Raw genomic sequence first — 25,558 nt, 5'->3', positions numbered from 1 at the left:
CCCCTATATACAGCCTATCTTGCAGTGTATATCTCCTCTCAGCCTCTCAATACAGGACCACAAACTGTAGTATATCTCTCCTTTCAGCCCCCTGCATACTGCCCCATTCTGAAGTACATCACTCCTCTTAGTTACCAGCACACAAAACTCTATTGCTTCCTTTCAAAAGGCAAAATCCCTCACAGCACACCTATGCTGGCAGGTTGATATCTGAGAAAGACTGCATTATGCAGGACCAATCTCTGCTAATAAACAGAAAAGCAGTAGCTAGTTAATACTACTTACAGCAGTGTGACAGGAGCTTGTGCTAAAGCGAACCTGACAGCTGATCATGGATAGGGCACCATGTACTGGACTGAGTCTGCACAATTTCAGCCATATTTATTTAACTATGAAATGCTGTGGCATTTTCAGAGGAAAGAAAAAAATAATAAAGAGAGAAAAACCATTTAATAGCCAGTTTTCCTTGATCACTAGCAGGTCTCTCCGTGCATGCATGTATTATTGGAGACCTATCACTCCAGGCCAGCGGGTGGAGAGAAGCCGCCAAGGACCTGCTTATTCGACTTGTCTCCCGTGCGGCTCTCGGTCCCCGGCAGTTATTAAACTGTGTTTCTCTCTGAAAAGTCTCAGCTTTTCATATGTATATATTTATTGCTGAAATCACGCAGTCAGTGTCTGATACATGCGAGTGGATTGAGCAGAACGTATCCGCTGTCAGGTTCTCTTTAACCTGTAATATGGAAAAGGGTTTATTGGTTACTGAACAGCAGGGCTGATATTAGCTCAGTAAAAGCGCTCTAGAAGATCAGAAATGTTATCCATAATGTCTTATCTCTTTGGTAAGGTGGTCAGGGTGATCAAGGAGCTACTGCTTGCTTTCTGTACACATAACAGCTTCAGATGCAGCATTTCAGGTTTAATTCTTTGCTTTGCCTCCTTGTTAACCCCTCACACCCAAAGAATCTGCCATCTACTTTGCTCCCCAGAGAGCCTGTGGCAGGTTGTGCTCACCTTCCTCACACAGCATCACTTAGCATGGGTCTACCTCTCCTCTCTCAGGACTCCTGCCTCAAGGGAAGCCACTGAATCTCTTACACAGAACCCCGGAGGAGCAGGAATATTTTTCGTGACATAGTTCCACACCTATTTTGCGAATGCTCCATACTAGTTTAACTGTCAAGACAAGTGGCAAATGACTGCCAAGTAGACATGTTTCAAGCGCAAGGATGGCAAAGTAAAAGTAAGAACATTAAGGAAACAATGCAATGTATATTACCTCTTTTCGTTTTCGGGAATTTTTTCCTTAGCTTATTTTTTAGAATATTTAGTTTGGCAATAATATCAGGTGTTGCGATGTAGAAATCTGCTTGTACTTCATCATTTACAATCTGCAATGTCAACATTTTTTTACATTAGTTAATATGGGTCTACAGCATAAAAGTTAAGGCCAATCACTGCGAAAAAGAATCAGGAATCAAAGCCAACTGTAAACTTATAACGGCATACTCACAATGAGATTTTGTTGAGGATTTTTGAGAGCATTCTGCTTTCAATATTTTCCTATAGATTTGGGAAATGCACACAAAAAAAATGCATAAAAAACCCCATCATGTATACTTTAGAAACAATTGTTTATTGAAATCTACACAAAGTTTCTTGAAGCAATTTTGTGTGGATTTTGTAGTAGAAACTGCTTCAAAATCCTTGTAAAAATCTGTGAGAACATATCCCAAGAGCAAATACATACAGTGGCTTACGAAAGTATTCAGCCCCTTGGCTTTTTAGCTATTTTGTTACACTACAATCTGTTTTTAAATATTTTTGTAATTTGATTTGTGTGTGATACATCAGCACTGAATAGTCTATGCAGGTGAAGTAAGAAAATATAGGCATAAACTAAATTCATAGGATCAAAAAACTAAAAATTAGTATGTGCATATGTATTCACCCCTTTTGCTATGAAGCCCCTAAAAATTTCTTACCATCATAAGTCACATACTTAGTGAAAGGCAAGCTCACCTGTGTGCAATCTAAGGTGTCACATGGTGTCAGTACATACACACCTTTTCTGAAAGGCCACAGAGGCTGCAACACCATTACACAAGAGGCACCACGAACCATACACCATGAAGACCAAAGAGATCTCCAAACAAGTCAGGGATAAAACTGTTGAAAAGTACAAGTCAGGGTTGGGTTATAAAAAAAACATCTCAATGTCTGAAAATCCTCTGGAGCACCATCAATTGGAAAGAACATGGTCCCAGAACAGACCTGCCAACAGAGAGCCGCTCACCAAAACTCTCAGCCCAGGCAAGGAAGGCATTAAATTGGAGAATAACATAGGTAGGACACATGCAGGATTCAGTGCAGTAGCTTGAAATAGGAAAATACCTTTATATATGCTGATAAGATGAATAACATAAGATGTACACTCCATAGAGGTGGCCTTTATGGAAGAGTGGGCATAAAAAAAGTCTTTTCTTACGCACAAAAATTGTAAGACTTGATTTGAGTTTGCCAAAAGACAAGTGGGCGACTCCCAAAATCTATGTAGGAAGGTGCTGTGGTCAGATGAGAACAAAATTAAATGTTTTGACCACCAAGGTAAACTCTAGGTTGGGCACTAAACCAACACAGCTCATCACCCCAAGAACACCATCCCCACAGTGAAACATGGTGGTAGCAGCATCATGCTGTGGGGATGTTTTTAGGTAGTAGGTGCTAGGAAAATGGTCAGAGTTGAGGGGAAGATGGATGATGTGAAATACAAGAATATTATTTAGCAAAACCAATTTCATACTGTCAGTGATTTGAGACTGGGACAGAGGTTCACTTTCCAAGACAATGACCCAAAGCATACTGCTAAAACAAAAGGAGGCGCTACAAAGTACTGGCTTTAGGTGGGTGAATAGTTAGCCACACTGAAGTTTTCAGTTATTTTGTCCCATTTGCTGTTTGCTTCACACAATAAAAAGAAAACCAAATGTTCACAGTTATAGGCATGCTCTTTACATGAACTGATTCAAACCCTAAAAATAAATAGTGTTGTGAAACTCCATGTTGTGAGGTAGTTTAACAAGAAAAATGCCAAGGGGTTGAGTACTTTCGCAAGCCACAGTAATCATATAGATCATTAACCCCTTAACCCCCAAGGGTGGTTTGCACGTTCATGACTGGGCCAATTTTTACAATTCTGACCACTGTCCCTTTATGAGGTAATAACTCTGGAACGCTTCCATGGATCCTGGTGATTCTGACATTGTTTTCTCGTGACATATTGTACTTCATGCTAGTGATAAAATTTCATTCATACAACATGTCTGCATTGTGATTGCTATAAGTGTGTGCTAGAAGTGTGAAGATTAATTTAAGAATTAAAACCAGAAGGATGTATACAGACTGTGCCCTGCTACCTGCCACCATCGCACTCTAACAAGCATCTCTATTCTTCCGACAGGTATGTCCATCCACCCAGCTCTCCTGCTCTCCTGCTGTCTGTCTATGAAGGACACACAGTGCGTCACCCAGCTTTGCACATAGACTTGCCTCTGCACCTAGCATTCACATGGTATGTCCATCCACCCAGCTCTCCTGCTCTCCTGCTGTCTGTCTATGAAGGACACACAGTGCGTCACCCAGCTTTGCACATAGACTTGCCTCTGCACCTAGCATTCACATGGTATGTCCATCCACCCAGCTCTCCTGCTCTCCTGCTGTCTGTCTATGAAGGACACACAGTGCGTCACCCAGCTTTGCACATAGACTTGCCTCTGCACCTAGCATTCACATGGTATGTCCATCCACCCAGCTCTCCTGCTCTCCTGCTGTCTGTCTATGAAGGACACACAGTGCGTCACCCAGCTTTGCACATAGACTTGCCTCTGCACCTAGCATTCACATGGTATGCCTTTCAGCTAACCCCAGCTTACCCCAGTGTTATTTATGACCTTGTTTACTCTGGCTTGATCATATACATCTGGTCCACTCTTAATTGTCTGGCCAAGATGAGCAGAGACCACTCCTCTCTGCTTCACACCTGACTGCACTTAGTTGTACATATATTGCAGAGTACAAGTCTGCATAGACTTCAGTCTGCATTGTGATTGCTATAAGTGTGTGCTAGAAGTGTGAAGATTAATTTAAGAATTAAAACCAGAATTGGAACTGAAGGTAACTGGACACAGTCACTGTAAACAATGTTTCTGTTTGTTTTCACTTTCACCCCAATAATCCTTCACTTTCTGCTAATTCCCCTAATCCCTACTCCTAGTAAGGAACTGTTCATCTCTTCTTCCATCCTCCCCATCCACCTCGCCTCCGCCTCAAAACTGTTCCTTAACATACAATCCTCTGTCTCCAAACACAGACAGCCCCCTCATGCCCTCTCCTGCTCCCACCTGGTAACACTTTCTCTGCTCCTTCTCACTGCTGGTGATATCTCTCCAAATCCTGGTCCTCCTCACCACATTCCCACAGTCATTTCTACCTCCCATCCACGCTCTATCACAACCTTCCGTAACCTCTCCAACCTTATACCCATTCACCCAGCCCCCGCTTCCCCAGTCCCACTAACAGGAGCTCTGTGGAACGCTCGCTCTGTCTGCAACAAGCTTTCCTACATCCATGATCTTTTTGTTACTACCAAACTCTCCTTCCTCGCCATCACCGAAACCTGGCTCACCCCTTCTGACACAGCCTCTCCTGCTGCACTTTCGTATGGCGGCTTCCACCTTTCTCACACCCCCCGCCCCAGCAGCAAACATGGTGGAGGAGTTGGTTTTCTCCTGTCAGATACCTGCTCCTTCACCCCAATCCCACTGCCACCCTCTGTTACCCTCCCTTCCTTTGAGGTGCACTCTGTGCGCATCTACTCCCCCTCCAACCTCCAACTGGCTGTCATCTACCGCCCCCAGGGCCAGCCACCACCTTCTTTGACCACTTCACCACCTGGTTACTTCATTTCCTTTCCGCGGACATCCCTACTATCATCATGGGCGACTTCAACATCCCCATTGACACTTCCCTCTCAGCTGCCACTAAACTTCTATCTCTCACTTCCTCCTTCGGCCTCACTCAATGGTCTTCTACAGCCACCCACAAAGATGGCCACACACTGGACCTCATCTTCACCCGCCTCTGCTCCCTATCTAACCTCTCTAACTCACCTCTTCCTCTCTCTGACCACAACCTGCTCACATTCTCCTCCCTCTTCACTCCATGTCTACAATCCCCACCCCACAAACTTTCACACCCTCGCAGGAATCTTAAACACCTTGACCTACACTCATTCTCCGAATCCCTCCTCCCTCTTACAGATATAAGTTCCTTACACAATGCGGATGACGCTGCCGCTCTATATAACACCACAATAGCTGTAGCTTTGGAATCCGCTGCCCCACTTACACATACCAAAACTCGCAAAATCAACAGACAGCCCTGGCACACCAGCCTGACCAAAGAGCTGAGGCGAGCTTCCAGGGCTGCTGAGCGCAGATGGAAAAGATCCCACTCCAACGAGCATTTCATCGCATTCAAACAGTCCCTCACTACTTTCAAGACCACACTCGCCACAGCTAAACAAACCTACTTCTCATCTCTCATATCCTCCCTGTCTCACAACCCGAAACAGTTATTCAACACCTTCAATTCTCTCCTCCGCCCCCCAGCACCTCCTCCCTCCCCACTCATCTCAGCTGAAGACTTTGCCTCATTTTTCAAGCAGAAAATTGATAACATCAGGGACAGTTTTGGACAACAACCCCCAGAGCCCTTCCTCCCGACTTCCCAGCCCTCCACCTTCAAAACCAACTTCTCCACCATTACAGAAGATCGACTCTCCACTCTACTCTCAAGATCACATCTCACCACCTGTGCACTCGACCCGATCCCATCCCACTTCATCCCAAACCTCACCACAGTCTTCATCCCAACCCTAACCCATCTCTTCAACCTATCACTAACAACTGGTGTTTTCCCCTCAAGCTTTAAACATGCCTCCATCACACCTATCCTCAAAAAGCCCTCTCTTGACCCATCCTCTGTATCTAGCTATCGCCCTATATCACTTCTCCCATACGCCTCCAAGCTACTGGAACAACACGTCTACCTTGAACTGTCCTCCCATCTCTCTTCTTGCTCCCTCTTCGACCGCTTACAATCTGGCTTCCGGTCACACCACTCCACTGAAACTGCCCTTACTAAGGTCACCAATGACCTCTTAACTGCCAAGAGCAAGCGACACTACTCTGTCCTCCTCCTCCTGGACCTGTCGGCTGCCTTTGACACAGTGGACCATTCCCTATTATTACAGACCCTCTCATCCCTCGGCATCACAGACTTGGCCCTCTCCTGGATCTCATCATACCTAACAGACCGGACATTCAGCGTCTCCCACTCACACACCACCTCCTCACCTCGCCCCCTATCTGTCGGAGTCCCACAAGGTTCAGTCCTAGGGCCCCTGCTGTTCTCTATTTACACCTTTGGCCTGGGACAGCTCATAGAATCTCATGGCTTTCAGTATCATCTTTATGCTGATGACACACAGATCTACATCTCTGGACCAGATATCACCTCCCTACTAACCAGAATCCCTCAATGTCTGTCCACTATTTCATCCTTCTTCTCCACTAGATATCTGAAACTCAACATGGACAAAACAGAATTCATCATCTTTCCCCCATCTCACGTGACCCCCCCTACGAACCTATCAATTACAGTAAATGACTGCCCACTCTCCCCAGTCCCACAAGCTCGCTGCCTCGGAGTAATCCTTGATGCTGATCTCTCCTTCAAACCACATATCCAAACCCTTTCCACTTCCTGCCGACTTCAACTCAAAAATATTTCACGCATCCGTTCATTCCTCACCCAAGAATCTGCAAAAACCCTAGTCCATGCCCTCATCATCTCTCGCCTTGACTACTGCAACCTCATGCTCTGCGGCTTCCCCTCAAACACTCTCGCACCCCTCCAATCTATTCTAAACTCTGCTGCCCGACTAATCCACCTGTCCCCCCGCTATTCCCCAGCTTCTCCCCTCTGTCAATCCCTTCACTGGCTCCCAATTGCCCAGAGACTCCATTACAAAACCCTAACCATGACATACAAAGCCATCCACAACTTGTCTCCTCCATACATCTGTGACCTCGTCTCCCGGTACTTTCCTGCACGCAACCTCCGATCCTCACAAGATCTCCTTCTCTACTCCCCTCTTATCTCCTCTTCCCACAATCGCATACAAGATTTCTCTCGCGCATCACCCCTACTCTGGAACTCTCTACCACAACATATCAGACTCTCACCTACCATCGAAACCTTCAAAAAGAGCCTGAAGACCCACCTCTTCCGACAAGCCTATAACCTGCAGTAACCACCGATCGACCAAACCGCTGCACGACCAGCTCTACCCTCGCCTACTGTATTATCACCCATCCCTTGAAGATTGTGAGCCCTCGCGGGCAGGGTCCTCTCTCCTCCTGTACCAGTTATGACTTGTATTGTTTAAGATTATTGTACTTGTTTTTATGTATACCCCCCTCACATGTAAAGCGCCATGGAATAAATGGCGCTATAACAATAAATAATAATAATAATAATAATAATACAACTTGCGTTTATTTGTGAAAAAAACGGAAATTTGGCGAAAATTTTGAAAATTTCGCAATTTTCCAACTTTGAATATTTATGCCCTTAAATCACAGAGATACGGCACACAAAAAACTTGTAAAGTAAACATGTGGGAAATGTTACTTATCATCAGCACTATTTTGGAACCCAAATTTTGTTTTCTTAGGAAGTTATAAGGGTTAAAAGTTGACCAGCGATTTCTCATTTTTGCAACACCATTTTATTTTTATGGTTTATTAACCCTTCAGGTGCTTCACAGGAATTTTTTGAATATTTAAAAAAAAAAAATAATGAACATTTAACTTTTTTCACAAAAAAAATACTTCAGGTTCAATTTTTTTTTATTTTACCAAGGGTAACAGGAGAAGTTGGACTGCAAAAGTTTTTGTGCAGTTTGTCCTGAGTACGCTGATACCTGATATGTGGGGGGGAACCACTGTTTCGGCGCATGGCAGAGCTCAGAAGGGAAGGAGCGCCGTTTGACTTTTTCAATGCAAAACTGGCTAGAATTCAGATCGGACGCCATGTCACGTTTGGAGAGCCCCTGATGTACCTAAACAGTGGAACTCCCCACAAGTGACCCCATTTTGGAAACTAGACCCCTCCAAGGAACTTATCAAGATATGTGGTGAGAACTCTGAACCAAAAAGGGCTTCACAGAAGTTTATAACGTACAGCGGTACAATTAAAAAATCATATTTTTCCACAAAAATGATATTTTTATTTTCCCAAGGGTAACAGGACCCTAAAAGTTATTGTGCAATTTGCCCTGAGTACGCTGATACCCCACATGTGGGGGTAAACCACTATTTGGGCGCTTGGCAGAGCTTGGAAGGGAAGCAGCGCCATTTGACGTTTTTGGCTGGAATTGAGATCGGACACCATGTCGAGTTTGGAAAGCCCCTGATGTACCTAAACAGTGAAACCCCCCCACAAATGACACCATTTTGGAAACTAGACCCCCTAAGGATGTGTGGTGAGCAATTTGAACCCCCCAGTGCTTCACAGAAGTTTATAATGCCCGGGCATGAAAATAAAAAAATCGTATTTTTTCCACAAACATGATCAATTAGTCCCCAATTTTTTTATTTTCCCAAGGGTAACAGGAGAAATTGGACCCCAAAAGTTGTTGTCCAATTTGTCCTGAGTATGCTGATACCTCATATGTGGGAGAAAACTACTGTATGGGCACACGTCGGGGCTCGGAAAGGAAGTAGTGACGTTTTGGAATGCAGACTTTGATGGAATGGTCTGCGGGTGTCATGTGCGTTTGGAGAGCCCCTGATGTACCTAAACTATTGAAACTCCCCACAAGTGACCCCATTTTGGAAACTAGACCTCCCCACGAAACTTATCTAGATGTGTGGTGAGCACTTTGAACCCCCCAGTGCTTCACAGAAGTTTATAACGCTCGGGCGTGAAAATAAAAAAATCATTTTTTTTTCCACAAAAATGATATTTTTGCCCCCAATTTTTTATTTTCCCAAGGGTAACAGGAGAAATTGGACCCCAAAAGTTGTTTTGCAATTTGTCCTGAGTAGGCTTATACCCCATATGTGGGGGTAAACCACTGTTTGGGCGCATGGCAGAGCTTAGAAGGGAAGGAGCACCATTTGACTTTTTCAACGCAGAATTGGCTGGAATGGAGATCAGACGCCATGTTGCATTTGGAGAGCACCTGATGTGCCCAAACAGTGGAAACCCCCCAATTCTAACTCCAACCATAACCCCAACACACACCCCTAACCCTAATCTCAGCCCTAACCCTAGCCCTAATGGGAAAATGGAAATAAATACATTTTTTTTTATTATTTTTCCCTAACTAAGGGGTGATAACGGGGAGTTTGATTTACTATTTATGGCGGTTTTTATATTTGGAAGCTGTCACACGCTAAAAGACGCTTTTTATTGTAAAAATAGTTTTTGCATCACCACATATTGAGAGCTATAATTTTTCCATATTTTGACCCACTGAGTCATGTCAGGTCTTATTTTTTGCAGGACGAGTGGGCGCTTTTATTGGTATCATGTTCAGGCACGTGACATCTTTTGATTGCTTTTTATTCCGATTTTTGGGACGCAGAATGAACAAAAACCAGCGTTTCATGAATTTCTTTTGGGGGGTGCGTTTACACCGTTCCGCGTGCGGTAAAATTGATAAAGCGCTTTTATTCTTCGGGTCTGTACGGTTACAGCGATACCTCATTTAGGTTTTTTTTGTGTTTTGGCACTATTATGCAATGAAAACAATTTTATATAAAAAATAATTTTTTTTGCATCGCTTTATTCTGCGAGCTATAACTTTTTTATTTTTTCACTGATGATGCTGTGTGGCGGCTCGTTTTTTGCGGGACAAGATGATGTTTTCAGCGGTACCATGCATATTTATATGTGTCTTTTTGATCGTGCGTTATTGCACTTTTTGTTCGGCGGTATGATAAATCATTTTTTGCTTGGATTTTTATTTTTATTTTTTAAGGGGTTCGCTAAAGGGGTTAACTAATGGGACAGTTTTATAAGGCGGGTTGTTACGGACGCGGCAATACCAAATATGTGTACTTTTTTTTTTTTTTTTATTTCCAAAAAACGAATTAGGGAATTTTTTTTTTTTTTTTTTTTAACTTTATTACATTGTCCCAGGAGGGACATCACTGTCCTGTGACAGATCACTGATCTGTCACATCACAGATCACTGTGACAGATCAGCAATCTATCACAGGCAGTGCACAAGGCTACCTCCTTGCCTGCGCTTTGCAGGCATGAGGAAGCCAGCTCCCTGCAGGCCCTCGAAAGTCCCCGTCGCCATCTTGGATTCAGGGACCTGAAGGGATGGAGCCCCCCGCAGCAGCGCTGCACATTGCGCTGCTGTGGGGGCTCAGGGAAGCACGGAGGGAGCCCCCTCCCAGCCGATGCTTCCCTTTAACCCCCAGTACACCGCGATCGTGTTTGATCGCGGTGTGCAAGGGGTTAACGTGTCGGGGGCGGTCCGTGACCGCCCCTGACACATTGTGCCGGGTGTCAGCTGTGATAATCAGCTGACACCCGGCCGCGATTAGCGGCGCTCACCACGTGGGCGCCGCTGATCGCTGTGACGTAATATCCCGTCCCTGGGAATTAAGTCCCAGGACACATGGACGGGATAGTACGTCACATGACAGAAAGGGGTTAATAATTAATTGCAAAATTAAAAATCAATATTGAAGTCAATCACAGGATTTGTATAATGCACACATTCAGACTTCAGTCAGTACAAGTTCCCACAAAGTTAATTTTAAGGTTGATTTTCAACAATACATCTTGGAATAATAATTTCCACAATTGGATGTGTTTAAATAAAATGGTCCGGTGCCGAGATAATCTTATAAATGTGCCCCTTCTTTGTACTGTGTTATGGGCATCTCTGATCATACAGGGACATACAGGGTCTGATGGGCAGGGGAGGAAGCAAAAGAGAGTATACAGATAGCACAGGATAGGATCACAACTGACTCTTATGTGAGATAAAGCTTTATCCCCGGTTTTTAAAAAAAACAAACATTTTACCTCCAATTAAGAATTATTTGCGTTCCTTAGCTGTTCTGTCTCTATACTTTTTTGCTTCCTCCCCTGCCTAGATGTGGTAGGTTCAGACCATGTTCTGTGCATGGTCAGACACAGCCATTACACAGTACACAGCAGGGACACATTTATAAGATTATCTCAGCACAAGAACATTTTCTTAAACACATCCAATTGTGGAAATTATTATTATTCCTAGACCTATTCATTAAAATGAACTTTGTTCATGGGACAGCCCCATTAAATCAGCCTCCAAAAACGTTAGTAGGTGAAAGACAAAATTGAAATATCTGTGCACCATGGTACGATAAGAATGGCAATGCATGGACTGGCTGTGGGTCTCCTGAGCCGAACTTGGCAGTCTCATATAAGCTTATGAGGCTGTGAAGTTAAGATGAGGAGACCAGCTGTTGGACCATGATACACAGATATCAGAATTCGGCCAAACAGTTTAGTAGAACAGCAGTCCATAAGCAGGTATTCCTTCAGAAAGATTAATTTTTCCTTTACTGATCCAAGCAACACAAAGCATTTGAAACAAAATATTACATATGCAATGTTTCAAGTCAAAGACCTGTCATCAGGTATGGTAACAGGTCAGCACACTGCAGTTGCTGTCACTTGCTTAACATCTAGGTTCGAGACGCAGGAAAAACTACCCTGTCCTTTCGTACCAGTGTATACCCTTGAAACTTCTAATATATGTTACCATACACGAATGGTCTTTGATCCAAACCGTTGCATACAAGACTATTCGTTTCAAAGGCAGTATTTTGCTTGAATCTGGGTAATATATGTAACTTTCTTAAGCCATTCCTACGTATGGATTACAGATCTAACTACTGTTACACATACTAGCAGTAACAGAAAGGTTGAATCGTCATTCCATTGCTATCAGAATGTCTACTTAATTCTGCATGTTGTTCCTGGGTAGCGAGAGGTTTCCTGATACATTGTTACTGATTTGATCATCTGTTAAGATGTGGAAACTAACTAGAAACCAACAAAGTCTACAATGAGTCAAACACTTTCTTTGTAGGCACTAGAAAAAAAATCTACCAAACCATTGATTCCACCACCTGACAAGAATTCTCAAAGCTTTGGTAGAATGCACTCTTGAAACATAATGAGCCAACTACCAAGTTGTACATCAGTCCTCTTCTTTGAAGTAGTGCAAGGCTGTTTTTCACACAAGACAAGCTTTTTAGATCAGAAGCCTAAAGTGGAATGCGAGATAGTGGCATGTTCATTCCTCAGATAATGACAAAGCAGCAGATCTGGTTTGCAAGACCTAAAAGTAACATCTAGCAATCCGACATTATACGGTTCAGTCATTTACCATTTGTTCAGTGTACATAGCATGAAAGCCACGGTGCAGCATGTTATCCATGGCAGCAATGAATTTACAGGCATGAAATATGATACCTGCGGGATGAGCTCAAGCCCTCCAACAAATGCAGCTCCATTCTTTTTTGCAATCTCAGCTTCTTCTACTTTCTGCAGAGGGAAGGAATAAAAAACAAACACAAAATCAGGTCAGTGTGAAACATAAAGGGACTGAAGAAAGTAAAACCGTCCTATATGCAATTCATTAATTGTATATGTTCTTTGCTGCATCCGATTGAATAGGGAGAGGTTTACTGATAAATGTACTAAAGTTCTGGTACTATTAGTGGCAAGTAACTTTTAAGACACTTTTTGCACCTGGTTCCACAAAGTGGCATGGCATTGCATAATGGGAGAAGGCATACAGTGTCTTTAAAAAGAATTTATACCCGTGAACTATTCCACATTTTTTCACGTTACAGGGACAACCTATATATATTTTAATGTGATTTTATGCGAGATGCCAATACAAAGTAGCAAGGATTTGTGAAGTATAAAAGGACACGATACATGGTTTTCTAATCATTTTTAAAATATGAATCTGAAAATTGTGAAGTGCATTTGTATTCAGCCCCCTGTAGTCTGATACTTATAAATATCCGGATTGACCATTTGCCTCCATAAGTCATATAATTAGAAAATTGAGTCCACCTGTGTGTAATTTTCAGTGTAGCTACAACTTTTCTGTGCAGGCCACAGAGGTTTGTTTCAGAAAGAACAGCATCATGAAAACCAAGGAACACATCAGACATGTTAGAGATAAAGTTGTGGATAATAGTAATGCAGGGTTTGGGTAAAAAAAAACCCATGCTCTGAACACTTCAGAGAGCATTGTTCAATCCATAATCCAAAAATAGAATTACACTTACCGGTAATTCGGTTTCCAAGACCCCCCCCCCCACGAAAGCACCACAGGAGGCTGCCTCTGTATCCTATCTATGGAAAGGAAACACAGAGGTTAAATACGGTAGCCCCTCCCCATCCTCTATCTGTAGTATTTTTCTAAAAGGACCACATCGGAATACTTGCTTGAAATATTTATTAACAACAAGGAATATCATATAGAGCAAAAGACTGGCAGAAAATTACCAGTGCTGTATTGGAGGGTCTTAGGTGTAATTTTATTTTCTCCAATCCCCTCCAGGACAGCACCACAGGAGCAATACCAAAGAATAATGCTAATGAGAGACAATTGTTTGAAGGACTTCACTTTCAAAGGCGTATGGACCAAGGTCCTGGTAGCAGCTCTGCAGATCTGCTTGACGGAGGCACTAGCCCTAACGGCCCAGGAGACAGACATGGCTCTGGTGGAATGAGTTTTCAGCAATTCTGGGGGAGATAAATTCTGGCTCTTGTATGATTCACAAATCACCTTCTTAATCCAGTTTTCTAACACATTTTTTTTTTTTTTTTTTTTTTAGATATTCCTCCCTTTGTTGAGGCCACAGTAATGTACAAAGAGATTCTGATCAATTCTCCAGGTTTCAGCCTGTTGTAAATAGTAGATAATATTCCTCCTGACATCCATAGCGTGGAATAATTCTTCTCCGCTTGTTGAATTCTGACAAAAGCAAGGGATGACTATCTCCTGAGACATATGAAAGTCTGTCGTGACTTTAGGCAAGAATGAAGGGTCTAACTGGAGAACCATTCTATCCTCAAGGATCATTAGATAGGGTTCAATGGTAGAGAGGGCCTGGATTTCACTCACTCTTCTAGCTGTTATGGCAACTAGAAATGCAGCTTTCCATGACAGTTTATCTATATGCATCAAGGACATTGGTTCGAAAAAGGAAGCATGGTTAGATTAGATCCTTAAGTACAATATTCAAATCCTATGATTGGATTCCATTGGATTTTTTTTTAGATGCATTCATGAGCCGGCTGTCAAATCTCTAACCATCAGTGATCCACCAGATTTCTAAAACAGGAACATAAGGCTGGCACCAGAACCTTGAGGGTACCAGGTATTAACCCTTTTGACACGTCTTCCTGCAAGAAATCCAATATTTTTTTCTACATTTTTGGTCGACTCGTGGTTCTGTGTGCACTGAATCCTTGTAAACTTTAATGGTAAGCTGGCATTACTTTTCTTTTTTGGCTGTTTACTATCCTGAACCATCCTCTTTTTGGCTATATCGGTGCTATGAGGATGGCCTTGACACCATCTGCTCTGATTTTCGGCAGTGTTCTTGGCAGCAATGGGATTGGAGTAAATGCATATTGGAGCCTGACCTAAGGGAAAGCAAATGCACCTACCCATTGTAGGGAATCTACTCGCTTAGGTGCGACGGGAGACAACCAGGAGGCACATTCCTTTTAAAAGTTCACAGGGTTTATTGCTTCATAACCCATAAAGCAGCACATAACACAAGGAATATCCTTTAGCTCAGGCGAAAGCAAGAATAAGTGTCCATGATTTCAGGCTCAGTCCTGGAGCCTCAGAAAACACAGGAGGCTTATCCGTCCTCACATATAGCCAATATCCACAGTCGTCACCGGGTCAGCAGCCTCAGCACGTGGTCTTCAGGAAGGTAGGACACCTTCCTCCACATAGGCCTGCCGAGACCTTCCACATGGCCCAATCAGATTCATGCGCTCTCTCTCATGTGACCGGACCTCAGGTACTTTATATGGTCCATAACCACACCCACAGGTGATCACATGGCTATGACCTTACTAAAGGTCCTATTACACACAGCCACACATATACTTTATTATGACACTCTTAAACACACCCCTGGGTGGGTTTGTAGGTAACTGGCCAGCCCATCTCCCTAGTTACCTGGAGACTTCTCCCTGACACATTAAAGCAACACCTCAGCAATATCATTGCTGAACAACACATAACTCTCCATCCCAAAGCCACCCACTTTGGGATACATAACGGCCACTCCGTATTCTGCCATTCACCCTTTCTCCTGGGACATCCACACAGCGCCCCCTAGCGGACTCAGTGGTTACTACACCACATACCTCCCCTCTCTGTTCAAACTTGTGGGGTTGAACACATAACATCACATCAGGGCACTCACTACACCTTGCCCCACAGGTCGAGAGAACCGTCTCCATCTGTCATACGGCCTCGTTCCTACGTTAGACCTCCCCCCGCCTCCAGCGGTCAGAATATCGGTCATTGGCTTTGACCCTCCAGTCACGGTCTGTCTGCGTCGTCAGAGACTGGTTAGTCACTATCCTTTCTCTATCTAAGCGTCTTGTAACAAATGGTACCCCACCACATCTAAGTTTACTTTTCAGTGCATTAAACTCACAGTTCTTTACATCTGCTGCCTCTATAGCAACCTCCAGTTCATACTGTAATCTACGGTGCAACGTATTGGCACGTGGAGCCTTTTTCTCTGCTTCTTCCACCTGGCGTTTCAACTGTTTCAGATGCACATAATTTCCCTCTGCCAGGCCTTTGTACTGTTCAGAATTACGCCTTTCATCATCCATTTGCCTTAATACAACCTTCAGTTTTTTCTCCGTACAACGTACTTGTTTGCTAGCAGATAGTCACACTTTAATTTCTGTATCAAGCTGTTCCTTCAGTAGTGCAATCTTTGCTTCTAAGTGCTTATTCTAGCGAACTAATTGCTGACAGGCATTCTCATACTTCTGAGCATTACTACGTTCTGTCTTCAGATCAGCATCCATCTGGTCAACCTGAAGTGTGGCCTTTCTCAGCTTGTCATTGGCTAATTCAACGTTGCCGTGTTCTTCCTCTACTTCTTCTTCAAGCTGAACAATGCGAGACTCTAACCACCTCTTTTCTTCCAAAGCCCGAGCACTTTCACCTCTGTTGTTGGCAATCACATCAGCCAGTTCATCTTTTTCCTGCTGTGCTTGTCTTTTAGCGCACACTGCAGCAGCAAGCTCCATCTGTAAACGAATCACCTCTGCTTCCATACTTTTCAGTTTCTTTTTGTCTTCACACTGTTTCTTACTCAGGCCTGGCCGCTGTAAGTCTTCGTCCCACTTCTCCCGCAGAAGACCTCTTACAGTTTCTATTAGTACTCCTACCTCTTCTCTGAGGGACTTATTCAGACCTTGCCACGATGCCAGGTGACCTTTGAGCTCTAAGACTTCTTTCTCTAGGTCATCTAGTCTGTGCTCCCTTTCTCTCTCAGAGCCACAGTCACCCCTAGAGTGAGTCACGCCGATCATCCGAGTCAACCCTCCAGTTATCCTCTGACCGTGTGTCCACTCCAGTCACCTCATCTCCCAGCCCACCATCTGTCTTGTCACGAGACGTCAGATCCGTTAGTTGGGCAGATGTACTTCTTTTCCCGGTCAGTTCTACTACTGACCTGTCCACTTTAGGAGGCGTCACCGTCTCAACGTCCGCTGGCCCCACAGTCGAAACAGACTTCAACGTGCTTCCGCGAGATCGCTTCTTTCTATTGCAGCCACCATAAGATGCTGCCATGGCTCTAGGCTTTTTTTGCGGCAATCGACTCTCTCCTCAACGCAGGAGTAAGTGTCCCCGTTCCCGAGCAGGAACGTTTTACCGGCTTTTACTCAAACCTGTTTATGATACAAAAAAAGGATGGCTCAGTTCGTCCCATACTAGACCTCAAAAGGCTAAACAGATGGGTCCGCTTACGCCATTTCAGGATGGAATCGATTTAGTCAGTAATTACGTCTAAGGAGGATCAGGAATTCCTATGTTCCATAGATATCTGGGACGCCTACCTACACATCCCCATTTTTCAGGGACATCAGAGGTTTCTGCGTTTTGCTGTCCAAAAGCAGCATTTCCAGTTTGTGGCCCTACCATATGGGCTGGCAACAGCCCCCAGAATTTTTACAAAGATTATGGCAGCGATGGTAGCTATATCAAGGGTCAGAGGCATAAAATTGGTACCATATCTCAACTATATTCTCGTCAAGGCGCCCTCCTTCGCTCAGGCCCAGGAAAATCTAGCGGTAGTTTTAAACACGCCCGGTTTGGTTGGATCATAAACAGGGAGAAATCCCACCTAACGCCAACACAACGCCTAGAATTCTTAGGAATGGTAATCGACACCCGCCGCTCAAGGGTCTTTCTCCTAGAAAGAAAGTGGATTACCCTCTAGCAGGGAATTCACTGTTGAAATTCCGGCTTCTATCCTTGCGCGCTGCCATGAGAGTCCTGGGAAGAATGGTGGCAGCTTCAGAGGCAATACCCTTTGCCCTGTTCCGTTCCAGGACACTGCAGAGGAACATCCTCCTTCAGTGGGACAGGTCCATCTCTTCGCTGGATCGCCTCTTCCTCCCTTCCATTCAGACCAGGGCGTCCCTCAAGTGGTGGCTGACCTCCCCCTTGTTCATCTGGGACGGCCTTTTCCCCCTGTCCACTGGCAGGTAGTAACTACAGATGCCAGTCTCCTGGGCTGGGGTGCGGTATTCCGCCACCTGACTGTCCAGGGACGATGGTCGAGACAAGAATCCTCACTATCAATCAACATTCTAGAACTGAGGGCGGTCTTTCTAGCACTTCTACATTGGGAAAGATACCTTAACAACCAGCCAGTCCGGATTCAAACGGTCAACGCCACAGCGGTGGCATACAACAATCACCAAGGGGGAACCAGAAGTCCCCGGGCACTGGCCGAGGTATCCAGAATCTTCAACTGGGCAGAAACCGCAATTCCAGCAGTTTACATTCCCGGCACAGACAACACGGCCGCCGACTTCCTAAGTCGGGAGGGGCTCGCGGCAGGGGAATGGTCCTTACACCAGGAAGTGTTCCGTCAGATATGCCAGCTATGGGGACTCCAGATTTGGACCTCCTGGCATCACGACAGAACAAAAGGGTCCAACAGTTTGTCTCAAGATACCGCAATCCTCTAGCAATAGAGGTCAACTCGCTGGTCATTCCCTGGACACAGTTCAGACTCCCTTACCTGTTCCCTCCCCTTCCTCTCCTGCCCGGAATGCTAAAGAAGATCAAGGCGGAAGGGGTGCCGGTCATATTGATCGCCCCATACTGGCCCAGGAGGGCCTGGTTTGCAGAAATTATCAATCTTCTCACAGGCACCCCCTGGAAACTCCCCGACAGACCAGATCTCCTGGCTGAAGGGCCGTTTTACCACCCGAATTCTCGGTTGCTCAATTTGACAGCATGGCCGTTGAAACCACAATACTGAGAGAAGTGGGTTTTTCGGACCGAGTCATTAATACATTGATCCAGGCTAGGAAGCCTTCCTCTTCCAGGGTCTATTATCGAGCCTGGAAGGCCTATTTTGGCTGGTGTGAGTCTAATCACGTCACACCTATGCCCTGTTCCCTGCCCTCTGTCCCAGCTTTTCTCCAGGCAGGGTTAGATGGCGGTCTGGCCCTAAGTTCCTTGAAAGGCTAGGTATCTGCTCTCTCTATTTTTCAAAAAAGTTTGGCCTCCCGCTTACAGGTTAAGACCTTTCTGCAAGGAGTGGCACATGCGGCCCCTCCTTACAGATCCCCTGTGGCTCCATGGGATCTTAACTTGGTCTTGGAAGCCTTGGCAGGTTCACCCTTTGAACCCCTACAGGAAGCTCCAATGTCTTTGTTGTCCTGGAAGGTGGTATTTCTCGTAGCCTATTAGGCGGGTTTCAGAATTAGCGGCATTGTCCTGTCGCCCTCCATTCCTAATTATGCACCAGGACAAGGTGTTTTGCGGCCTCCTCCTAACTTTCTTCCCAAGGTGGTATCGGCCTTCCACCTGAACATCATACCAACCGTCAAACACGGTGGTAGCAGTAACATTCTGTGGGGATGCTTTTCTTCAGCAGAGCAAGGGAAGCTGGTAAGAGTTGATGGTAAGATGGAAGTTAAAGGCTGCAAAAAACTTCAGACTGGGGCATAGGTTCATCTTCCAACAAAACAACCTTAAACATACTGACAGTTATAATGGAATAGTTTAGATGAAAGCATATTCATGTGTTTGAATGGCTCAGCCACAGTCCAGACCTAAATCTCATTGAGAATATGCGACAAGACTTAAAAATAGCTGTTCACAGACGCTCTACATCCAATCTCATTGAGCTAGAGTTGGTTTGCAAAAGAGAATGGGCAAAAATTTCAGCCTCTAGATGTGAAAAGCTGTAGAGACATACCCAAAAAGACTTGCAGTAATTGCACCGAAAGTTAGTCCTACAAAGTATTGACTCAGGTCGGCTTAATACTAATGCATGTCTCAATTTTTAGATTGATATTTTTTAAAAATTAGAAAACCACACATTTCCTATATACAGTTAAATACTTGCTACTTTGTGTTGGTATATAACATAAAATCCCAATAAAATAAATTTAACCCCTTCACTACCAAGGGTGGTTTGCACGTTAACTACCGGGCCAATTTTTACAATTCTGACCACTGTCCCTTTATGAGGTCATAACTCTGGAACGCTTCCATGGATCCCGGTGATTCTGACATTGTTTTCTCGTGACATATTGTACTTCATGTTAGTGGTAAAATTGCATTCAAATAACTTGCGTTTATTTGTGAAAAAAACGGAAATTTGGCAAAAATTTTGAAAATTTCGCAATTTTCCAACTTTGAATTTTTATGCCCTTAAATCACAGCGATACGGCACACAAAAAACTTAATACATAACATTTCACACATGTTTACTTTACATGAGCACAATTTTGGAACCCAAAATTTTTTTTTTGTTAGGAAGTTATAAGGGTTAAAAATTGACCAGCGATTTCTCATTTTTGCAACACCATTTTATTTTTAGGGACCACTTCACATTTGAAGCCACTTTGAGGGGTCTATATGATAGAAAATATCCAAAAGTGACACCATTCTAAAAAATGCACCCCTTAAGGTGCTTAAAACCACATTCAAGAAGTTTATTAACCCTTTAGGTGCGTCACAGGAATTTTTTGAATATTAAAAAAAAAATGAACATTTAACTTTTTTTCACAAAAAAAATACTTCAGGTTCAATTTTCTTTATTTTACCAAGGGTAACAGGAGAAATTGGACTGCAAAAGTTATTGTGCAATTTGTCCTGAGTACGCTGATACCTGATATGTGGGGGGGAACCACTGTTTCGGCGCATGGCAGACCTCAGTAGGGAAGGAGCGCCGTTTGACTTTTTCAATGCAAAATTGGCTGGAATTCAGATCGGACGCCATGCCGCGTTTGGAGAGCCCCTGATGTACCTAAACAGTGGAAACCCCCCAAGTGACCCCATTTTGGAAACTAGACCCCCCAAGGAACTTATCTAGATATGTGGTGAGAACTTTGAACCCACAAGGGCTTCACAGAAGTTTATAACGTACAGCGGTACAATTAAAAAATCATATTTTTTCCACAAAAATGATCTTTTCACCCTCAATTCTTATTTTTCCAAAAGTAACAGGACCCTAAAAGATATTGTGCAATTTATCCTGAGTACGCTGATACCCCACATGTGGGTGTAAACCACTATTTGGGCGCATGGCAGAGCTCGGAAGGGAAGCAGCGCCATTTGACGTTTTTGGCTGGAATTGAGATCGGACACCATGTCGCGTTAGGAAAGCCCCTGATGTACCAAAACAGTAGAAAAACCCCCCACAAATGACACCATTTTGGAAACTAGACCCCCTGAGGAACTTATCTAGATGTGTGGTGAGCACTTTGAACCCCCAAGGGCTTCACAGAAGTTTATAATGCCCAGGCATGAAAATAAAAAAATCGTATTTTTTCCACAAACATGATCAATTAGTCCCCAATTTTTTTATTTTCCCAAGGGTAACAGGAGAAATTGGACCCCAAAAGTTGTTGTCCAATTTGTCCTGAGTACGCTGATACCTCATATGTGGGAGAAAACTACTATATGGGCACACATCAGGGCTCGGAAGGGAAGTAGTGACATTTTGGAATGCAGACTTTGATGGCATGGTCTGCGGGTGTCATGTTGCTTTTGGAGAGCCCCTGATGTACCTAAACAGTGGAAACTCCCAACAAGTGACCCCATTTTGGAAACTAGACCCCCTAATGAACTTATCTAGATGTGTGGTGAGCACTTTGAACCCCCCAGTGCTTCACAGAAGTTTATAACGACCGGGCGTGAAAATAAAAATATCGTATTTTTTCAACAAACATCATATTTTAGTCCCCAATTTTTTTATTTTCCCAAGGGTAACAGGAGAAATTGGACCCCAAAAGTTGTTGTCCAATTTGTCCTGAGTACGCTGATACCTCATATGTGGGAGAAAACTACTGTATGGGCACACGTCGGGGCTCGGAAGGGAAGTAGTGACGTTTTGGAATGCAGACTTTGATGGATTGGTCTGCGGGTGTCATGTGCGTTTGGAGAGCCCCTGATGTACCTAAACTATTGAAACTCCCCACAAGTGACCCCATTTTGGAAACTAGACCCCCCCACGGAGCTTATCTAGATGTGTGGAGAGCACTTTGAACCCCCAAGTGCTTCACAGAAGTTTATAACGCCTGGGCGTGAAAATAAAAAAAACATTTTTTTCCGCAAAATTATATTTTTGCCCCCAATTTTTTATTTTCCTAAGGGTAACAGGAGAAATTGGACCCCAAAAGTTGTTTTGTAATTTGTCCTGAGTAGGCTGATACCCTACATGTGGGGGTAAAACACTGTTTGGGCGCATGGCAGAGCTTGGAAGGGAAGGAGCACCATTTGACTTTTTCAACGCAGAATTGGCTGGAATTGAGATAAGACGCCATGTTGCCTTTGGAGAGCACCTGATGTGCCCAAACAGTGGAAACCCCCCAATTATAACTCCAACCCTAACCTCAACACACCCCTAACCCTAATCTGAGCCCTAGCCCTAACCCTAGCCCTAACCCTAGCCCTAACCCTACCCCTAACCCTGGCGGGAAAATGGAAATACAGTAAATACATTTTCTTTTAGTTTTATTATTTTTCCCTAACTAAGGGGGTGATAACGGGGGGTTTGATTTACTATTTATGGTGGTTTTTATGTTTGGCGGCTGTCACACGCTAAAAGACGCTTTTTATTGTAAAAGTAGTTTTTGCATCACCACATATTGAGAGCTATAATTTTTCCGTATTTTGACCCACCGAGTTATGTGAGGTCTTATTCTTTGCGGGACGAGTTGACGTTTTTATTGGTACTATTTTCGGGCACGTGACATTTTTGATCGCTTTTTATTCCGATTTTTGGGACGCAGAATGAACAAAAACCAGCATTTCATGAATTTCTTTTGGGGGGGTGCGTTTACACCGTTCCGCGCGCGGTAAAATTGATAAAGCGGTTTTATTCTTCGGGTCAGTACGGTTACAGCGATACCTCATTTAGGTCGTTTTTTTATGTTTTGTCGGTTTTTTGCAATGAAAACTATTTTATATAAAAAATAATTATTTTTGTATCGCTTTATTCTGCGAGCTATAACTTTTTTATTTTTTTGCGGACGACGCTGTATGGCGGCTCGTTTTTTGCGGGACAAGATGACGTTTTCAGCGTTACCATGGATATTTATATGTGTCTTTTTGATTGCGCGTTATTGCACTTTTTGTTCGGTGGTATGATAATAAATCATTATTTTTTGCTTCGTTTTTTATTTTTATTTTTTAAGGGGTTCGCTAAAGGGGTTAACTAATGGGACAGTTTTATAGGGCAGGTCATTACGGACGCGGCGATACCAAATGTGTACTTTTATTGTTTTTGTTTTTTTTTATTTTGAAAAAATGGATTTATTGGCGAATATTTTTTTTTTTTTTACTAATTTATTTAGCGATTTTTTTTTTTTTAATTATTTTTAACACTTTTTTTTTTTTTTTACTTTATTACCTTGTCCCAGGTGGGACATCACTGTCCTGTGACAGATCGCTGATCTGTCACATCACAGATCACTGTGACAGATCAGCGATCTGTCACAGGCACTGCTGCAGACTTCCTCATGGCCCCCGAAGGCCCCCGTCGCCATCTTGGATTCGGGGGCCTGGAGGAAAGGAGCCCCCCGCAGCAGCGCTGCACATTGCGCTGCCGTGGGGGGCTCAGGGAAGCACGGAGGGAGCCCCCTCCCTGCCGATGCTTCCCTTTAACCCCCGGTACACCGCGATCGCGTTTGATCGCGGTGTGCAAGGGGTTAAAGTGTCGGGGGCGGTCCGTGACCGCCCCTGACACATTGTGCCGGGTGTCAGCTATGATAATTAGCTGACACCCGGCCGCGATCAGCGGCGCTCACCACGTGGGCGCCGCTGATCATGGTGACGTAATATTCCGTCCATGGTAATTAGGTCCATGGTCACATGGACGGAATATTACGTCAATTGTAGGTAAGGGGTTAAAGTTTTGGGTGTAACATGACAAAAATGTGGAAAAGTTCATGGGGTATGAATACTTTTTCAAGCACTGTAGGTTTAGCTGCTACAGCCTACACTGAAATAGTTTCAAAAGCATTTCCAACATGTTTTAAATTACCACTCCTGCATTTCTTTTTTTATATTACAGTGCTGGAGTGCTGCTATTACCCCAAGTTCCTTGACCCTAGTAACAATACTTACCAGTCGCTGTCTTCTTCAGTTACAGTGGGGGAAATAAGTATTGGATCCTTTGCCGATTTTGTAAGTTTGCCCACTGACAAAGACATGAATAGTCTATAATTTTAAGGGTAGGTTATTTTTAACATTGAGAGATAGAATATCAAAAATCAAATCCAGAAAATCATATTGTATAATTAATACAGGGTGGGCCATTTATATGGATACACCTGGGTGGGTCATTTATATGGATTAATCTAAATAGAATGGGAATGGTTGGTGATATCAACTTCCTGTTTTGGCACATTAGTGTATGGGAGGGGGGAAAACTTTTCAAGATGGGTGGTGACCATGGCTGCCATTTTGAAGTCAGCCATTTAGGATCCAACTTTATAAATGGCCCACCCAGGTGTATCCATATAAATGGCCCACTCTGTATAAATTTATTTGCATTTTGCAGTGAGAAATAATTATTTGATCCCTCTGGCAAACAAGACTTAATACTTGGAGGCAAAATCCTTGTTGGCAAGCACAGCAGTTTTTTTAGTTGATAATGAGGTTTGCGCACATGTCAGGAGGAATTTTGGTCCACTCCTCTTTGCAGATCATCTCTAAATCATTAACATTTTGAGGCTGTCACTTGGCAACTTGGAGCTTCAACTTCCTCCATAAGTTTTCTATGAGATTAAGGTGTGGACACTGGCTAGGCCACTCCATGACCATAATGTGCTTCTATATGAGCCACTCCTTTGTTGCCTTGGCTGTATATTTTGGGTCATTGTCTTGCTTTAAGACCCAGCCACAACCCATTTTAACCCCTTTCCGACATCGGGCATACATTAACGCCGATGTCGGACTCCCTCCCTTTGATGTGGGCTCCGGTGGTGAGCCCACATCTTTCCCAAGACTTGTCAGCTGTTTTGAACAGCTGACATATGCCTGCAATAGCCGGGGGTGGAATCGCGATCCACTCGCGGCTATTAACTAGTTAAATGCCGCTGTCAAACGCTGACAGCAGCATTTAAATGGTGCTACCGGCAATAGCGCTGGAAATACGCACACTGGTGACCTGCGTCACGTGATTGCGGGTCACTGGTGTGTCGGCATGACAACCCAAGGTCTTACTGGAGACCTCTATGGTTGTCATTGCTGGCTTGCTGTGAGTGCCACCCATTGGTCAGCGCTCATAGCAAGTCAGTAATTCAGCTACATAGAGGCGAACTGATCATCACCTCTATGTAGCAGAGCCGATCGGGTAATGGCAGCTTCTAGTCTCCCATGGAGTCTATTGAAGCATGACAAAAGTAAAAAGAAAATGTTTTTAAAAATATGAAAAAAATAAACATATAAAAGTTCAAATTACCCCCCTTTGGCCCCATTCAAGCTAAAATAAAAAAAAATAAAAATCAAACACATATATTTGATATCGCTGAGTTCAGAATCGCCCGATCTATCAAGAAAAAAAAAGAATTAACCTGATCGCTAAACGGTGTAACGAGAAAAAAAAAATCAAAATGCCAGAATTGCGTTGAACATACTGTAGCAAAAAAG

The 25,558-nt window shown here is 43.8% G+C and overlaps 1 protein-coding gene across 2 annotated transcripts in view; it reads right to left on the bottom strand.

Moving 5' to 3' along the window:
- The window catches only part of MRPL1 (mitochondrial ribosomal protein L1), an 89,337-nt gene that overhangs the window by 40,175 nt on the left and 23,604 nt on the right, over nucleotides 1–25,558 (bottom strand). For both annotated transcript variants that reach the window (XM_073542096.1, XM_073542101.1), the window contains exons 5-6: nucleotides 12,616–12,687; nucleotides 1,280–1,391 (exon numbers count right to left, since the gene is read on the bottom strand). In XM_073542096.1, coding sequence (XP_073398197.1) covers nucleotides 1,280–1,391; nucleotides 12,616–12,687 — 184 coding nt within the window. The remainder of the gene's footprint in view (nucleotides 1–1,279; nucleotides 1,392–12,615; nucleotides 12,688–25,558) is intronic.

Source organism: Dendrobates tinctorius, unplaced genomic scaffold (genome assembly GCF_039654945.1).
Source record: "Dendrobates tinctorius isolate UK_male_01 unplaced genomic scaffold, ASM3965494v1 ptg000011l, whole genome shotgun sequence".
NCBI classification, from domain to species: domain Eukaryota; kingdom Metazoa; phylum Chordata; class Amphibia; order Anura; family Dendrobatidae; genus Dendrobates; species Dendrobates tinctorius.
This window is presented reverse-complemented; position numbering and strand designations above follow the sequence as displayed.